Source organism: Cyprinodon tularosa, unplaced genomic scaffold (assembly GCF_016077235.1).
Source record: "Cyprinodon tularosa strain WSP-4 unplaced genomic scaffold, ASM1607723v1 ctg297, whole genome shotgun sequence".
NCBI classification, from domain to species: Eukaryota; Metazoa; Chordata; class Actinopteri; order Cyprinodontiformes; family Cyprinodontidae; genus Cyprinodon; species Cyprinodon tularosa.
In genome coordinates, this window is record NW_024039004.1 from 318,926 (window position 1) to 336,847 (window position 17,922).

Consider the following 17,922-nt stretch of genomic DNA (forward strand, 5'->3'; position numbering starts at 1 on the left):
CTGTTCCTGCTTTAACCTGAGTTATTACTTTGAAGTTTCTGGCCCCTCAGCATTTTTATCTCAATTGTTAGAACTACGTGGGAAACTGCCCAGAACTGAAAATATATATATATTTTCCGAAGATTCCTCGGAGGAGAGCCGCGCCGGGGCCTACACAGCTCGTACTCCTGCGGCTGTGAGCGGCTGAGATGATAAAAAAAAAAAAAAAAAAAAAAGTTGGTTGTGTTATCAGACTTGGTTTTCACTGGTTCCCGACACATTTTCCAGATGACTGTGGTTTGTTTTTTGTCCGACTTGCCGTGACCGAAATACTGCCAGACTGCCGAACTACAAAAACCTTTCTTTGTAACAGTTTCCTCCGCCTCTCCTTGCTGCATCTTCATGTGCTCTGTGTTGTGGTTTGAGAGGGCGGGGCTTTGTGACGGCGTGCCTTGGTCCGCGATTGTGATTGGTTGGGAGGAAGCAGTGACTAGCATAAACCTACATGCTAGGCTACAATGAAAAGGAAGGAAAACTGCGTTTCTTTTTTATCGAACTTTTATCGACCCTCTTTTTTTCTATTGCGCCACACGTCTATCGATCGATATATATCGTTATTGAATTATCGCCCAGCCCTAGGATGACGCATTAATCGCGCGACACAACTAATCGATGATTAAATTCGTTGCCAACGCTTTTAAAAGTCGATTTTTATCGATTTTATCGATTCGTTGTTGCAGCCCTAAAATATATATATATATATATATATATATATATATATATATATATATATATATATATATATATATATATATATATATATATATATATATATATATATATATATTTAATTAGGGGGTTCCTACTCCATCTGGCCATCAGTGGTCCTATAGTCAGTCTATTACAGATGGAGTCATGTCACAAAAGTAATTTTCCCTGGGATTATTAAAGTATTTCTGATTCCTGGTTGATGGGACAGGTGTTGTGAATGAAACTGTGCCCGGCTTGAAAGGGCTCTTGTGTGTCACTGAATGTGTGCATTGATGACTAAAAGTTATCTTCTGCCTCCATTTATCTGTTTACTACAGTGTGTTGAATTCATGTTAATGTGGATTTAAAGACATTTAATTAGTAAGAAAAAATAGCAGGGGGGAATATAAAAAAAGAAAAAAAAGTCAAATCAACCAAAACTTTCACGACCCCCATGCAGTACCTCTGTGGACCCCCTAGGGGTCGCGGACCCCCTGTTGAAGACCTCCGACCTAGAAAGTATGAAAGCAAAATCAGTACATCATTAGATATTAAAATAAAAACTGATTTTCATCTTTCAAATCCAAACGCTTAATGAATAAATCACACATAAGAAATAAATACAACAAAATCTTCTTTTTCTCTGAGTTTAACTCAACAGTTATTATTTTCTTCTTCACATCTTGCAGTCAGCTGATTACACAGAAGGTAGATCATAACTACAGTACATCACACTCCTAAGCTGGAAGGTCAGGCTTCTCTCTTTGAAAAGGACACTGCATTGTTCGGGTGCTTTAGGGTGTTTGTTTCAGCCATCTATTCTGCTATGGTCCTTTTAGAAAAAAACACTGACAGTGTCACAGCTTCAAGTATTGTGAGCACCTTTGTTTAGAACATAGTTTGAGTTACTATGTTACTTGAATTTAAAGCAACACCCTTACAAATTTAATCCCACATTAATTATAACTATCAGATTTAGAATATGGGTGAGAAAAGTTTTAGGTAAATCAACTAGGATGGTTTTGTAGATGTATTTAGGACTACTGAGAACAAATAAGAGACAGGTAAATAAGGTGCTGTCATTTTGCATAAGTAACGGGAAATAACATCCCATAATGCTAGCAGTTCTGTGCATCACTCCGTGATCAGAATATTTTTTTTCTCTCCCCATTTCTCAGGTTCGCCGTGCCTTTCTCACAACACCACATTTACAGATGATGACACAGTGCGAGAGTAAACACGTCTTCTTCTCTCAGTTGTTTTCACCCTTTTTCCCCCTTCAGTCATAACCCCAAGGCAAACACGATAGTTGTCAACAGCGCTGCATGACCTCTGTAAAATCTCTGCGACAGCTGGGGTGAAATATTCTAATATGATGAAAGCGTTGTGCTGGTGGAACAGTAATTTCCGCCAACAGCGGAGGAAGATGTTTGTTGCATGTTAATCAGTTGTTCTTAATCCTGGCAAAACCATCTCATAAAGAAGGTGAAAAGAAATCCTTTATTTCCTGCTTGACACAATGCACATTTACTAGTGCTTTCATTGTATCGTGGTACCTTTGTAGATTGAGATTTCATCTTTAGGTTTGAGCCCTTATTTGTACACTTATTGTCTCTGTCGGCATATTCAGGTGGAAGTTTGCCCATAAACTATTAACATTCAGTCAACAATGTGAGAAAGTGTAAGCAGATGTAGAGCCTGCTGGTGACCTTCTGTAAACCAGCCAACCCCTTGATCCCAGCGGCTGTTTACACAGCCACACATCAGGAGGACAGACTTGTGTTCTTACTTTCAAGTCATGCTTTATTCATGGGAGAAATCAGCAGCCTTATTTTTCTTCCCAGCTCACAGACACAACCAGTATGCTTAGCTCATCATGAAGCATCCAAAACAGCAGCTTTAAGAGTGGTACCCCGTCTTTTCCATCTTAAGCTGTTTATAAATGTTTATGAAGCAGCACTTTAATGAGGTAAACAGAAGGTGGAGGTCTGTGCAAAATGATTTATTTAACCACAACAGAATTTGAGTTTTTGTGACAGACCAACACAAAACAGCACATATTTTTTAAGTGTAAAGACAATGTGTCATAGATTTGCATTAAAGTACACATATACTATTTTCTTTAACAAATAAAAAAGGAAAGGAGTTATTCTACATTTTGCAGGAGAAACAAAAGCATTTCTGGGAAGTTTGTGTCTCCAGAGCATGTCATCTACAGGCTGAAGTCTTTACCCCTCCTTTTTTAAAGAAACAGCTTAGATCCAGTAAGAATGGATGCGTGGATGGAGTTTATGTGATTGTATTTAGTTATTGCTGCAGATTCTCAATCAGAGTTTTGTATGGACTTTTTGTTATTCTATCAGCTGAATATTTTTGGTTCCATTCCCATGTAGGGTTGTCGTCTTGGGGCTTGAACCTCCTTCACATTCAGATAATCTCCCAGCCTCCAGAAAGACAGCCTTTTTCTGTACATACTGAAATCAAGGATCCCATAATTATGATGGATGCACCACCATGACACATTGTGTGCACTCAGAGTGCCTCTTTACGTTGCATGTGACCAGGGCAATTTCTTACACATTTCTGCTTTGTCCAACACTAGTGGGGAAATCCCTCTGTGAAATATATTGACTTTCTGTGACATTTTCAAAGTCTTTTCCCTCTTCTAGAGTGGAACGATTGTAGAGGTCACAGCTAATAGTTGTCCAGTCAACAGACTGCCCTTCATTAGGTGTTGATCTCTACATCCCTGAAGTCACCTTGGACCACTTGGTAGCCTTTCAAATGAATGTTCTTTTTGCCCGTTTAGCTACGCTGCTGTTATCTTAGTATATTAGGAGTTTTTTTCCTTTTGAAATGAGTGAATGGATTGTTTCATAATCAAAGCTTGTATGATTCCACCACTCATTTCGTCCTTGATTTTTCTGGTGTTTTATACTGAGATTAATTCATTCAAAGTGGACATTTTTTTCTGATCAAGTGACTTTTAAAGGCACTGGATCAAAAGGAGTAAAATCATCAAACATTTAAGGTTTTTATTAAGAAAAAATGAAATATTTTTTTTCTTAATTCTTAATTATACACTATTTTGTGTCAGAAACAATCCAAAATATATACTTCATGATCATCATCAACTTTATTAATAGAGCGCTTTAAAACAGCTAGCAAATGAACATAGCTAAGAATAATAAAACTCAATAAGAAAATAAAATACACCATAAATATCTAGAATAAGGCAATAATAAGAATTTATGTGAGCTAAATAAACAAGGTCACAACAACTAAGTCCTGCCAGTGTTAAAAGCCAGCGAATAAAAGTAAGTCTTAAGCCGAGCTTTAAAATGTTTTATTCCATAAAAGAGGAGCAGCGATAGAGAAAGCTCTCTCCCCTGTGAGCTTCCTCTTAAACTGCGGTACCTGCAGGAGCTGCTGTTCTGCTGACCTGAGAGACTGAGGAGGCAAGTAGGGGGGAAGAAGCGCAGAGAGGTCAAATGGGGTAAGGTCATTTAAACACTTAAAAACAAAGATAAGATACAAAATACAGATAAAACAATTATAGTAGCATTTTTGGGTGTTATGTGCATAAATTAAAAAAAGTTTGAATGTGTATAATGTTTTTGAAAAGCAGTGTATCTTAAAAATTCACCCGTATTATTTAGAGCTATTTTTGATAAAAAGTTTAAATAGCCATAGATATTTGTTCTCAGAATGACCACATCATAATCTTTTCTTTTGATACAAAGGAGCATGAGCTGTTTCTCTTCATTGGTATATCTTAGGAAGTAAGAGGGTCTAAATATTTTTATGTCATAAAGGAACTGGAAAGGGGGATGTATCTCATTGCACAGTGATTATGGCAATGAAACAATAATCTTCCCCATTCTCTTTAAGCATTTTTTTTTTTGTGGCAAATCCAAACTACTTTAAAATGGGAAGGGATTTTGCTAAAAGTCTGAGGGGAAAATCTCTGGTTGCATCAAATCTAGCATCATTGCGCTGTTCTGACATTCCCTTTTTTCTGCATCCTCTGGTTCCTATAAGATTTATAAGATGAAGTGTAATCCTTTTCCAAAGTGAGGAAGCCTTAAAAGTGAGATCTGCTATTTGCTTGGTCTGCACAGGTGTGTTAGGCTGCTGTGTAATTGTACTGTGTAATCTCTGTTAGTTTATCGAAACCTGAGATACAACTGTAAGATGTTGGGATGAAATCTACTAAAAGTATTTCATAAAATGTAATTTTCAATCCAAAACCTTTTTCCTATAGACACTTGTAATTTACACAATCCCACATAATCTTTATCAGAAATCTCTTTTTCTGCTAAAAGGAAAATATTTCAGGAATTGACAAACTACCAAGAGGATGCAAGTCCTCTTTAACCAGAGCCAGTCTGGGTTTAAAATGTTGACCTTCGGCAGAGGAAGATAAATCAAGAGTAAGCAGATGACAATAATACAGTAGTTGATATAAAAGCATACTGAGCTTCTCAGCTCCCATTGAACACACTCTTTGCAGTGTAAGCAGGACCGGCTGGCTCAGTGCAGGCGTGTGGATTAGCTTTTCAAAGTTGGGAGGTTTTGGTACACTATTCCATAGGGAATACTCTGATAGCAGTCGCTACTCCGCTTAAGCCCAGTCAGCAGAAGGCACTGAATGGCTTTTGTGGTTGATCTTCCAGCTGCACAGGGAACCAAGCGAGGAGTTGGAAGTAATCGAACCACAGAATGGTACTTATTTAATTTGGTAGGGCTTGAAGTGCAGCCTATTTTTCTGTGAAAAGGAAAGAACAAACAAGGTCATTTGTCCCCTTTTATGGCTCACATGGGTTTCAGTTCTTCATTGAAGAGCTCATGAATTACCTTCAGTTTATTAGTGTACAGTAAGTGAGCTGTGCTCAAGGTACTGAGCTAATGGGATGCTTAACTAATCATAATGCTTTCACTAATAGTCCCAAATGAGTTGCCTGAATGCTTATTATGCTAATAGATCCTGCATTTTTTCTTCACTTGAAAAAAATTTTATTGCAGTAATTTTGTAGATTTTTTTTTCACCTACCGTGGTCAATGAATCTGTAATAAATGGTCCTATTCATCTTTTATTTGAAGTAACGGTCAGGCATACAACTTGGGCTGCAAAATGTATTAAACCACAATGGTCATTGCAAATCAGTGTGAGTAATAATTTGGCAACAACAAAGGACTGATTAGATTCAATTCTTGGTGGGCTGTCAAAATTAATTTGTGTCATTTTAAATAATTTTAGTGTAAACTAGAAGAATCGCAGACCTCTGCCAAGCGCTACATTTTGCCCCATATTGTGACTTACACCTGTGCTTGGTAATGATCTTAATAATTTAATGAAAGACAGAGGCAAGAGGAAAATTCCTATTCAAAATGTTCATTGATAAAATCAACATGTCATTTTTTCTTCATACCATCCAGCCCATACAACTTTGCGTGCCTATTCAGAGAAGCTCTTTGGATTTCCATGCTGATCTTGATAAAGAATATACTTGGTTTTTTCGTATATGCTTGTTTCGGCCAAAGGGTCAAATACTTTCTAAAGATGCATCCATACAGAATGTTCAAAATGGCAATTGGATTGAGTGAGTTGCATGTTGTCACTATCTAGAGGCGTATTCAGGAGTGAAGCAATGTGAAGCGAAACCCAGGGTGGACGTGATGTGAAATCCGCTGTCAATTTATGTTGCATCAAACAAATAAGGACTGGATATGGTTGTGGGGTAGGATGAAGGAGCGCAGTGAAGACAAAGCTTTTTTCAATCAAAATGGAAATTTGAGAAATGTTAACATTGGATGAAGTTATGAATGCTCTGTAGAGGCTGGTTTCTTTTTAACAATCTGTTTTGATTTAGCCCTTTACAAAGACTGTTAAATTAATCTTCATTTGTCCTCCTCTTGTAGTTTCAAAGCTGGTCCTGGCCTGACACCTGTGTCAGGGCTTTTGCTCTACCTGTCAGAGTACCTTGTCTACATCTGTTGTCTGGGTGATCCATCCCCAAAGACGGATAATAGTTTTGGGCCCTTTTCAGACAGAAGTACCACAGGAAATAATCGTGATTCAACAGTGGCTCCTGGACTTGAATCTCTGGAGGATCTGGTGGACCCAGGCATGCAAATGCCATTATTGGGCTTTCTGCATTAAAGCAACACTGTTTCGACTGTTTCAATTAGCATTTTTTCTAAACAAAAACAAGGCTTTGTTGGGTTACTGTATGAAACCTCGAACACAACGCTATTCTTGATATTTTGAATTGAGAAAGCTTCCTGGATGGGAAGCGAAATGTCTTCAAACTTGGAAACAAAGTCCAGTGGATTGTTTTTCATTTTCTTTTTTTTGGAATGACTGTGACCTGGATGACTGAGAATCTTCACCAGCATATTCCAGGTTTAGCACCCCTAAAGGCTGACACTGCACTAATGCAAACTCAAACACCGTAGACAAGCAGATTGAGAAGTCGTAGTAAAGACAAAGCCACATTCATCTCTCTAGATTAAAATCTTAACTACAGAACCAAAGATATATCTTATGAGTTAAATATCATATCTGCTTTGTTGGCCAGCAACAACTTCTAGCTTATTTAGGTGTTGTGTTTAAGGGAAACTTGATTTGCTTTAAATTGGCACTCTTGACCAAATCAAGATACATATGATTATTTTTGAGAAGAGCAGCCAACTGAAAAGCAAAAAAAAGTGTTGTATACCGACCTAAAAGATAATTTCATATATCTCTAATTCAGATTATACTTGGGTTAAATATACACAGCGTTGCCATAAATACTTCATCATGATTCGCTCATTAAAAGTCAACCCTGTTTAGACAACAGGCAAGCACAGAGAGGCTTATCGTATTTGAGGTCCTGGTGAACCTAGCCCGTCGCTGTTTTCCACACAAACTACTGGCAAGATGTCAAACGAGCAGCAGTTAATAACATGGAAAATTTGGCACTCATATTGGGCTTTTCTAGATGTTTTGGTCTGTTCTCCATCTCAGTGTTGCTGTGTACCTGATTTTTCTAACATGTCCATGGACCAAAAGATGATATTGATAAGACAGAGAAAGTTCCTTTCACCAATAATCTCTATTTTGTTGCCTAGAAATACAAAAATTCAATCAAACACTTCTGGAGCCCCCATGATGAAATTTTCTTGCCATTTTATAAGGAAAAAAAGGGAGAATGAGACTAAATTTGATTAGAATATGAATGGAGCTTCAAGTCCCAACGTCTCCTTCCCTGTGTTTGTCTGCTCTGAGTGGCTGTAGCAGGATGAAGGAGCACATGACCTTGTTTAGCCTGTAGAGTGACATTGGCAAGAGGAATCTTTTCATTTTCTGTAGTTGAGCCCACCACCATAAAATGGCTTGCACACCCTTTGAAAGAGTCGGCTCACTCTACCCTGGCTCATCAACCCTCTGATATGAGGTTCACACGTACCGCAGGACAAGCTTCCCAGGCTCATCTGTGTATGAGGCTTCACGGCGGTTGTAATGGCAAATGGTGCCACACATCTTCACTGACACACTGCTTTCACACGCTTCTATATGTACGGCACACATTCATCAGGGGCCAAGACACATGTTTGTAAGTAATTAATCACAGAGGTAGCGTCTGGCTGATAAATGTCATTCTGCAGCAGGAGGCAGTCAGGGATTAGGCAGCACACCCAAATCTCTCCCTGCTATCATTATGCAACTCCTGTTAATGAAGCCATCTTTGACAAATGCGGATGAGTGTCATTTGGTAAACACAGAGTTGCATGTCAAATAGGGAGGGGCCGGCTTTCATCCAGCCTTTCTCTCCTCCTCAATCTTCTTGCCGCTTTGAGGGAGATCTGCTGTCGTTGCATTACCCTTGTACGCTGGGTGTTGTTGTTAGCATGCTTTTAGAAATGAGGCCGGCTTCAAGATGAGCTCAATTTTCAGAAAAGCTGTTTAAGTGTCAGGGTTAGTGCTGTAAAGCCATTGGAATGACTGTGATGTTCTCCACAGTTCTTTGCACACCATGGCTTTATTTTCTTATTCTTCCCCTCCATGCCATAAAAAAGATCTAGATCTAATAAATGCTGCTTCCAAGAAAAAAAATGCATTTTGTTTTGATAGTGTGTTAACGCTTAAGTACATCAAAAGCACATAATATCATCGTTCCATTAACAACTGGGACTAAATTGAAGTATGATCAAAATTATGGGAGCTAATTAAACTGCCAGAGATTCATATTTCCCTATGGTATTACTCTACATACTTTAATTAATCCAATTACATTTCTTGTTTTAGCTGAGATCACTTATTGTATGAACTATGTAAATATTTTATCTCGCAAATGGATTGCCAGAAAATAATCTGGTGGTTTTAGTGTAAACACATCTGACAGAGCAACATTTACAAAGCAAATAATCATAATAAATGGTGGGCATATAAATTAGTAGGCACATTATTTATAGTCCTAATGGAGGTGCAATAATTACTTATTCTGTGCCCAAATTGCATTCTGCATACTGCTCACCAGCCCATAGATAGATGGATCACCCCATGAGTTAAATGAGAAAATAATTTAACAAAGTTTTGCACTCCATCCCTTTCTTTTTCAGCGGGCTGTGCTCTCTTTGAATATTTATACTCATCATACACAAGGTCCTTCTTCATTAAGGAAAAAACAGAAAGATAGATAATTGCTGTATTCAATGATCAGTGTAATTAGTTGCTGGAGAATTTTAAGTGAAGTGATTTTAATGTTATATGAGTCATGACAGCCCTGTGGTGCAGTTATCGAGGGAAAACAAGGCAGAAGGTTAAGAGACGTGAAAATCATGCAGAGGAGGGAGTCCCAAAACATTGAACTTGGCTGTATAATGCAATATAATTGGTTTATTTGATCAATGTCAGATCAGTAAGCTATATATATATATATATATATATATATATATATATATATATATATATATATATATATATATATATATATATATATATATATATATATATATATATATATATATATATATATATATACAGTAAATACAATATATTTATAGACCCTTTTTAATTGTTCATTTGAACCCATCTTTCCGTATTCATGGTTGCACCATCGATCATGTTTTTTTTCCATCATGCTTTTTTTTTCTCAAAGGTAACTACTATGGGACCCCAAAGCCGCCTGCAGAGCCCAATCTGGTGCAGCCCGACCTGGTGGATCAGGTGCTGTTTGATGAGGATTTCCACAGTGAAGTCCCCAGGAAGCGGACCACCTCAGTCAGTAAGATGGATAGGAAGGATAGCGCCGTACCTGAGGAGGAGGATGATGATGAGAGGCCCCCGCTGGTCAATGGATTGCCCGGTCAGTCAATTTCAACCACAGACTGTTTTTCTTAAACAGCAATCTTTCTGCTATTGTTCACCTGTTGTGATGGTCTTCTTAAGCCTTTTTTTCTGTTATGAACTATGTTTTCAACCAGATCATACAGTCAGATGATTCAAAGGTTTCTATCTAAGGAAAACCAGCTGATTGCATCGACTTATTGACTCTTCACCAATCCCTCTCATGCATGTAATGACAGTGGAGAGGAAAACTCCCTTTTAACAGGATGAAAAACCTGCCTAAGTAAGAGCTGCCTTCTGCCGAGGCTGACTGGTGTTCGGGGAGACAAAGGCAGAAATACAGAAAGAAGCCAAGATAGAAAAGATTGCTGTTAACCAGCTCCACAGGTGGCCCTGTCCAATAAAGACACAGTTGGGCAAAGGTGCTCCGAGCCAGCTCCCATGTCAGAGGATGAAAGAGAGCACAAACAGTTAGTTACAGTCAGAGAAACAGGACTACAATAAAAAAATATGCCAAGCTACAACATCTATAAACAAAGATGATGATGGCAGCAGCATAGCTAATATTTCTATCCAGGATGGTTTCACAGCAACATTTCCTGTTATATGGAGTCAAATACAAAAGAGCAGTTGATATAGATTGGTTGAACTTCTGTTTAATTCGTGAATACTACCTCTATAAAAAAAACCTGGAGCATTTTTTTTCTGCTTTTGTCAATATTACTCCTTTAAAAAATCATAGAATTAAAATCACTAGCTTAAATCCAACACATTTTTTACACGCTTATGCAAAATGGAGTCGCGATGGTGCCTATCTCCAGCTGTCTACAGACAAGAGGCAGGGTACACCCTGGACAAGTCATCAGTCCATCGCAGTGTAACACAGAGACAAACAGGACAGACGACTATTCACACACACACTCACACCTAAGGAGAATTTAGGAAAGTCAATTAACCCAAGAGTCATGTTTTTGGCCTGTGGGAGGAAGCCGGAGTACCCGGAGAGAACTCACGTATGCTCAGGGAGAACATGCAAACTCCATGCAGAAAGACCCCAGAATGGAATTGAACCCCTAAACTTATTGCTGCAAGGCAGCAGGGCTACCCACTTCACCACTGAACAGCCTTGGCTTAAATCAGTATTCGCCAAAAACATATAATTGGTGCATCTCCAAACGGAATAAAACTGCTACTGTGTCCAGGCAGCTTTTTTACAGGTCACCTTGACAGAGTCTTAGAGTTCAATCAGCTCAGCTTCTCGTCTCTCTGAGGAGTAAATATCCCCTTAAAGCTTTCAAGGAGAAAACCTCTATGACAGAAGTAGGTTACATGCTTTGCAACATACCTAGCCTTTTTTTAGCAGGAGAATGGGGGTTAACAGTGAAGCAAGTCCAAGCTGAAATAATTTCTCCTGAATGAAACATTGTTTTGACAGACAAGGCTCAAGCGCTACTTGCTCAGCTGCACAAAGGATTCACAGGGATCCAATGTCTGTTTACCCAACGGCTCCATCATATTGAAATCAAACACTAAATGATCCAGGAGTTCTTTTTATGGAAGGAGACTAGTTACAAATGACTGCTTTGCTGAGGGGAAGCTGCAGAGCGGTCCCAGACCAACCATAGATGGACAGAACAAGCATGGTGGAATAAAAAGAAAGAGGGTTAATGGAAAATGTGAGCTCTCTGTCTCTAAACTCCTCATCAGAGCTCAAATTGTCGTTATCAACTACAGTCCTACTGTCAAGTGGGCCCTCACCCTGCTTTGAACCTTGCTGATGAACTCAGCTTTCCTTTGGGCCGTTCCCTCAGGCTGCTTTTCAAAGTGTCTACATGACAAGCGTGCATCTTCAAACATGCCATGCGCATTTTGTCTCTGTAAAGATGAAGCAAGAGGGTGTGCTTTTGATCTTAAGAGGGAAAAGAAGGCCGTTCAAAAAAGTGGCGTATTACCAGAATGCAGCTGAAAAACAGCGTGTTGAGAGTTTTAAAAATAATCTTAGGATTGAGGAGAAATAATTTATTTTGCAAAAACTAATGCTGTAGAACTGTTTGAGGTGTGTGTGTGTTGGACGTTAAATCTTTCAACATTATTTGCTATTGTTGGGAGGTTAAAAAGGAAAGGCAGAAAAGCTCTTGTCTTTCATCTTTTATAACCATCTCCTGAGACAAAGGATTTAGTGCTAAGTGAATTAGCTGTGTCTTTGTTGCTTGTTTCATTTTCTTTATAGTGTAGTTTCTCAGTAGGAAATGCAAAACAACCCTTTGGCAGACCTACTCACACACCTACATCATCACTTCCATGCAAATTCAATCAGCAGAATATCTTCTTCCTTTACTGACCCTGTAGCAGGTGTTATAACGTAGCTTGCCTGTACTTTGGAGGTATATCCTCTAACTGCCTTTTTCTATTTTTATCCCTTTTTCTAACATGTCCATCCATTCTCTCTAGAGCACAAAGACTGGAGGAAAACAGTGCCCAGCTACACTCAGTCCAGCAGCACCATGGACTTCCGTACATGGAGCTCTCTTCCCCGCGATGACAGCCTGGAGCCCCTGCCTTACAACTGGGAGATGGCTTACACCGAGACTGGCATGGTCTACTTCATAGAGTAAGTGAGACAGGGCTTAGGAGACATTGGCTGCTGAGAAAATGCTGTCATCTTACATACTGATGAGAGTCAGTATAAGTGGTCCTATTTTAAAAGACTGTATGATAAAATGACTAAAGTATTTAATTTATATAAATAGATTATTCATTAAAAAAGTCACAAACACAGGATTGATTTTATTTTGCTTTTCATATAATTAGAAACAGTCAAGGGCGTAGGTTTGATTTCAACTTTGGTAGGGACACTATTCTTCAGTTTCATTGGTCCTTTGCAAAAATATGCATGCTCTTTTTTATGCTTAATGTGAGCTTCAAGGCTCATTTTGTTTAAAGAGAACAGCAGCATTTCTTGCTACATTAATACAAATCTTATAAGCACTACATGCACTAGATGCTGTTTATCAATATTTAAAGCATCACTGGCTCTGATGAATGTGGAATTAGGACTTGTTCCACTTTGAAAAGGATTGCATTTAAATTTACCTGCGACTAAGACAATGTCTGTTTAACCAAACATAGTCTATAATATGTGGATTTATCCTGTGTTTTCTTCTGAAGATATAGAATTGTGCAGAGGTAAAACCGACTCTTATTTTTTTTTAACTAATATGCTCTCTCTGGATCATGCAAAATAATACATTCAAGGGACAGCAAATAAATGTATTGTATTTACATGTGCACTGGAACTATAAGAGGAACTGACACTGAGCATTTAAAATATTAATATTAGAAGTTGTACATCTGGGCTGTAGTTACTCTGTGTAGCTAATTTCATGTATTTTATCTATGGCTGAAACAATTAATCATATTAACAAATTATTTAAATAATCGTGAACTATGTAATTGATTAATCGTTAACTGGAGTATAGGGCCACTAAAATGTGCCTTTAGCCGACAGAGCGACCCACTTAGAGCAGGAATTATACCAAGATTGTAAAAAAATATGTAAACATTTTGCATTTAAGAAGTAAAAAAAAAAAGTTTTTGTCTGTCAATATTCTCCATCCAGAACTCCTCCAAAGGAAACTTTTAAACGTTTCTGTTTCGTCAAATCAAAAAACTCTCTCCTGCTTCTTTACAGAACTCCAATCAGAAGCTTTTGCCTGTTTTATCGTAGATAATATAGTTTTTAATTTGGACTAGTTTCGTAGCCCAATATTCATTTATTTTAGCGTCTTTTTTTTTTCGCGCTCCAAGCACCCGCGCACGCGCACATACAGTCTAGAAAACACGCAATCAGAAAGAGAGAAGGCGGAACTTAAGGCAGAATAATCAGAGAGTTAAACCGCGCAGCACAGTTGATGCGCTGCTATGTGAAAGGGACAGGAAAGAGCAGGGAGCTGCAGCTACCAGGCAGAGAAGCTGCGAGAGGAAAAGAAGCGGCTGCTGTATAGTAAATTATAAACATGTTGTTTACATCCAATTATTGGTAGGGACAAATAGGTCCGTCCTAAATTTTGGTAGGGACATGTCCCTATGGTCCCTATGCAAACCTACGCCCATGGAAACAGTTATAACTAATATAAACATTTTGTCCTAACACTTTCAAGCTGAGGGCTGCATGGTTGAACTATGTTCAGGTCTGCTGGCTCATAGCAACAATGTCATTGGTTCAGAATTTGGTCTTTTAGATTAGAGAAGCGGAGTCTAGCTTCTTCTTGTAGTAAAATGTACGGTTAACTTGAAACTCTACACATTTATTAAGTTGCTTTAAGAGTGAATAGATCTGCCCTAATTATCTCATTAAAAGTCTAATATAATTATTTCTGTTCAATGTGTCAGCCCCAGAACATGGCTATAAGTATCCATTTGCAAATGTAACACTGGAACAAAGGCTCAGACATTTGAATATGTTATTTATTCATATCATGTTGATCAGTGGTGTCCAAAACTTTTTACTAAGGGGCAAAATTGCTAATTTTGAGGTAGAAATGGATTTGAAAAAATGGAATAAAGAAAAATATGCATATTCGTTGCTACTTTTTTCTCTTTAACACATTCAACAGCAAACTAAACCCATTATATATTAATACAAAAAAATGGTTATTTATGTTATATCCAAAATATAAAACAGATAGAATAGATTTAAACTTTATGGTCATTACACTGTCACAAGTACAAAGAAACGAAATGTAGTTTGCATCTATCCAGAAATACTATATGGGATATGAATATTTATTTACATGTGCACAGACACAATATATGTATTGACTATAAATGGAATATATAAACAGAGACAAAATTATAAGAGGCTGTAAAATAAATAAATATGAAAAACTATATACAGATTATACAGGAAGGTTAGGATATGGATAATATATATGTATTAGTGGGGTTATAATACAAGATATATAATGACAGATAATAGCAGATGAAAGAGTTACAGTTTATATACAGCTATGGTTAAGAAGTACGTATAAGTTGTGTTGGATCCTTATATTTAAAAATGCCCTCATAATTTTTCTCAATAAAAAAGAGGCATATAATTAAAAAAAATATAGCTACAGTTTTTGTTTACTTTTTTCTCAACAATATCAGGATAGGTCCATGAGTCTTGAAAGAGTCTTGTTTAATTTCTTAAGTTAACTGTGCGAGTCAGTTAAATATATACCACTCTTTAATTCAGTAAAGTGCTGCTCAAAAACATTCCAGGGAACAGAAAAAGGCTGTGTTTTAAAACTCCTGCTATAGATCAACTAATCTAGAAAAATAAAAGCTGTTATCAGAGAAATCCATGCTTAAGTCTATTACAAGGATGGCTCAGTAATTCAGTCTGTAATAAAGACCGTCACTAAATGTATTGCTACTTATTAAGGTTCACTTCTTCAAGTGTTTGTAATCGACCCATTATATGGCAGCAATACATGTATCTGGGTATGTAGACATGGTGAGAGAAGCTTGCTCAAAGCTTTAAAGTGATTTTAAACCAACGGTTTTTGATGACAGATGTGCTATTCTGAGCATTACAGAAAGTGATTTATGGGATCTCCGCATGCAGCCATAGGAATATGTGGTATGCAGCTGTTGTGTGAACAAAATTGTAGTTCTGATGTCAGAGGAGAAGGGTCCAGTTTTTGATGATAGGAAGGCAACAGTAAAATATAAGGTATGTACATCACTTCCTCGTAACACACGGTGCATCAAAACTTGAAGGAGATTAACAGCTGCAGAGGACCACACCAGGTGTCATCAGAAAAGATAGGAAAGCTGGGGCTACGGCAGGTGCAGGCCCAGTCTACTGAATGATAATTGAAAATTGCATGTTGGTCAAATCCAACATGCAGTTTTCATTGAAACCTTTTGATAATTTTAAGCTTTTTTCTTAAACGTTCTGAGTTGATCCCTTATGTTGCCTCCACAGTCACCAGATTTAAATCCAACAGTAAAAATATAGTATCTAAAACCTTGTTTATCTATGCCATTAATAATATAATAAGTTGGTCCTACCACTAGCAATGTGCGTCTTAAAAAGTGGTCAGTGTCTGTACATTAGTGTCCATTTATCACTGTAATATCAATGAATGCAGTATATAAATGGCAAAGAACTGTTTGGAAACAGCATTTTGTCTGCCGTTGTATTTAAAGAGCTCTAAAAACTATTACTGTCTAGATGTAAATACATTTGACCAGTTATATGGACTCTCTACAACCGATTTAGATGATAGTGGTTTAGATGCTAAAAGTCATGGTGAGTGCAGGAGCCTTTGTGATTATGGTAAATGTGAGTTAATTAATGGGAACTTCGCAATACTTAACAATCTTTGCAGTCACCTAACTTACACCAGGCAACCCCAGTTTGTGTAACTGATAATGAAAGGATATTTGGATAGACTTTCTGTCAAGGTGAAATAATAGAGTTCTGCACAAGATGTGATGTAAAAAAAAAAATAAAAAAAATCATATGGATTTTATGTTATTTGTATGGATTTTATGTTTTTAATCTCATTTAGTACTTGGATGAATTTAAACACTATGAATAAAATAAATATGAATAAAAAGGGCATTAGTCATACTTTTCAGTATGAATAACTTTTTCGATCAGCGAGAGAAGGCATGAAATGTAAGGTTTAATTCTAACTGTATAGTTATATTTTAGTCACCTTTATTTCATTTCTTTTAACATTACTGGAGTTCCAAGAATAAAAAAAGGTCACTTTTGTAACATTTGCTTTTGTTCGTTCTTGATAGCAAAGAAATATCTTTGAGAATTTGATAGATTTAAACCAAATAGCTCAACCATTCAGTGTTTTTTTTTTTTTGTTCTGTTAGGGTTTAGATAAATGATTTTCTTGGAAGATAAGTTTTAAGCTCTTTGTAAAAAAAAAAAAAAAAACAGTTTATTTTCTTTTGATGTTATTAAAAAGTAAACATCTATTTCTAAAGCGTAGTTATTAGTGTTCAATCGTATTTCAATCAAACTGGACTATAAGCTGCTTATCTATGGAAATATCAGAAGACTATTGTGATTTTCCTGTTGATTACACACTCCAGATGTCTAATCCATTTGAGGATAAACAAGACATGTTTCACATTTAGAGGATTTAGTTGTTTTTTGCAAGAAAAGGCCATCTTACCATAAACACAATGGAAGCTTAAAAGAGACCAGTGCGTTTCCCTGTGCTAAGGGCACCAACTCTTGTCCATATTTTAGTGGGGAATCCAACTATTTTGCATCTGCTCTGATATCCTCTCTGGAATGAGTCCATACTGTTGATATTTTATGTTTGTTGCTTTTGTGCTCCACAGTCACAATACGAAAACAACTACATGGTTGGACCCCCGCTTAGCAAAGAAGGCAAAGCCCCCAGAGAAGTGCGAGGATGGCGGTATGTTGTGTGCTATTCAAGCATATTATAATCTGTAAACCATTATAGGATTTGAAAAATGCAGTAGCCAATATCTGTCTAAATGCTCTTATGCATATTTATATAATCCATTACTAATATTTTAATATAATAATACAATATCGGTACTTAATAGAGAAATCTCATGACCTCTTAAAGTACTCTTTAGGATCTTGACCTAAATAGCATGAAATCTGGAAGCATGTATCTCCCTAAAGGAATGTCATATATTTGGTTCTTTTGTATCCTAAGGATGATAATGTTGGTTTAAGTGCAGACAGAAACCAAGAGTGGCCTCTTCTGACAGAGTGGGACCCTTCAGCAAGTTTTTAATGGATTTTTACAACAAAACTTACATGGTGCTCGTGAAAGGCAACTCCTCCAGCTTTCTTTTGCATTAAGTTA

The 17,922-nt window shown here is 37.3% G+C and overlaps 1 protein-coding gene across 2 annotated transcripts in view; it reads left to right on the forward strand.

Moving 5' to 3' along the window:
* LOC119787387 (membrane-associated guanylate kinase, WW and PDZ domain-containing protein 3-like) overlaps positions 1 to 17,922 on the forward strand; it is a 176,915-nt gene that overhangs the window by 127,287 nt on the left and 31,706 nt on the right. For both annotated transcript variants that reach the window (XM_038291224.1, XM_038291225.1), the window contains exons 4-6: positions 9,876 to 10,082; positions 12,515 to 12,674; positions 17,420 to 17,499. In XM_038291224.1, coding sequence (XP_038147152.1) covers positions 9,876 to 10,082; positions 12,515 to 12,674; positions 17,420 to 17,499 — 447 coding nt within the window. The remainder of the gene's footprint in view (positions 1 to 9,875; positions 10,083 to 12,514; positions 12,675 to 17,419; positions 17,500 to 17,922) is intronic.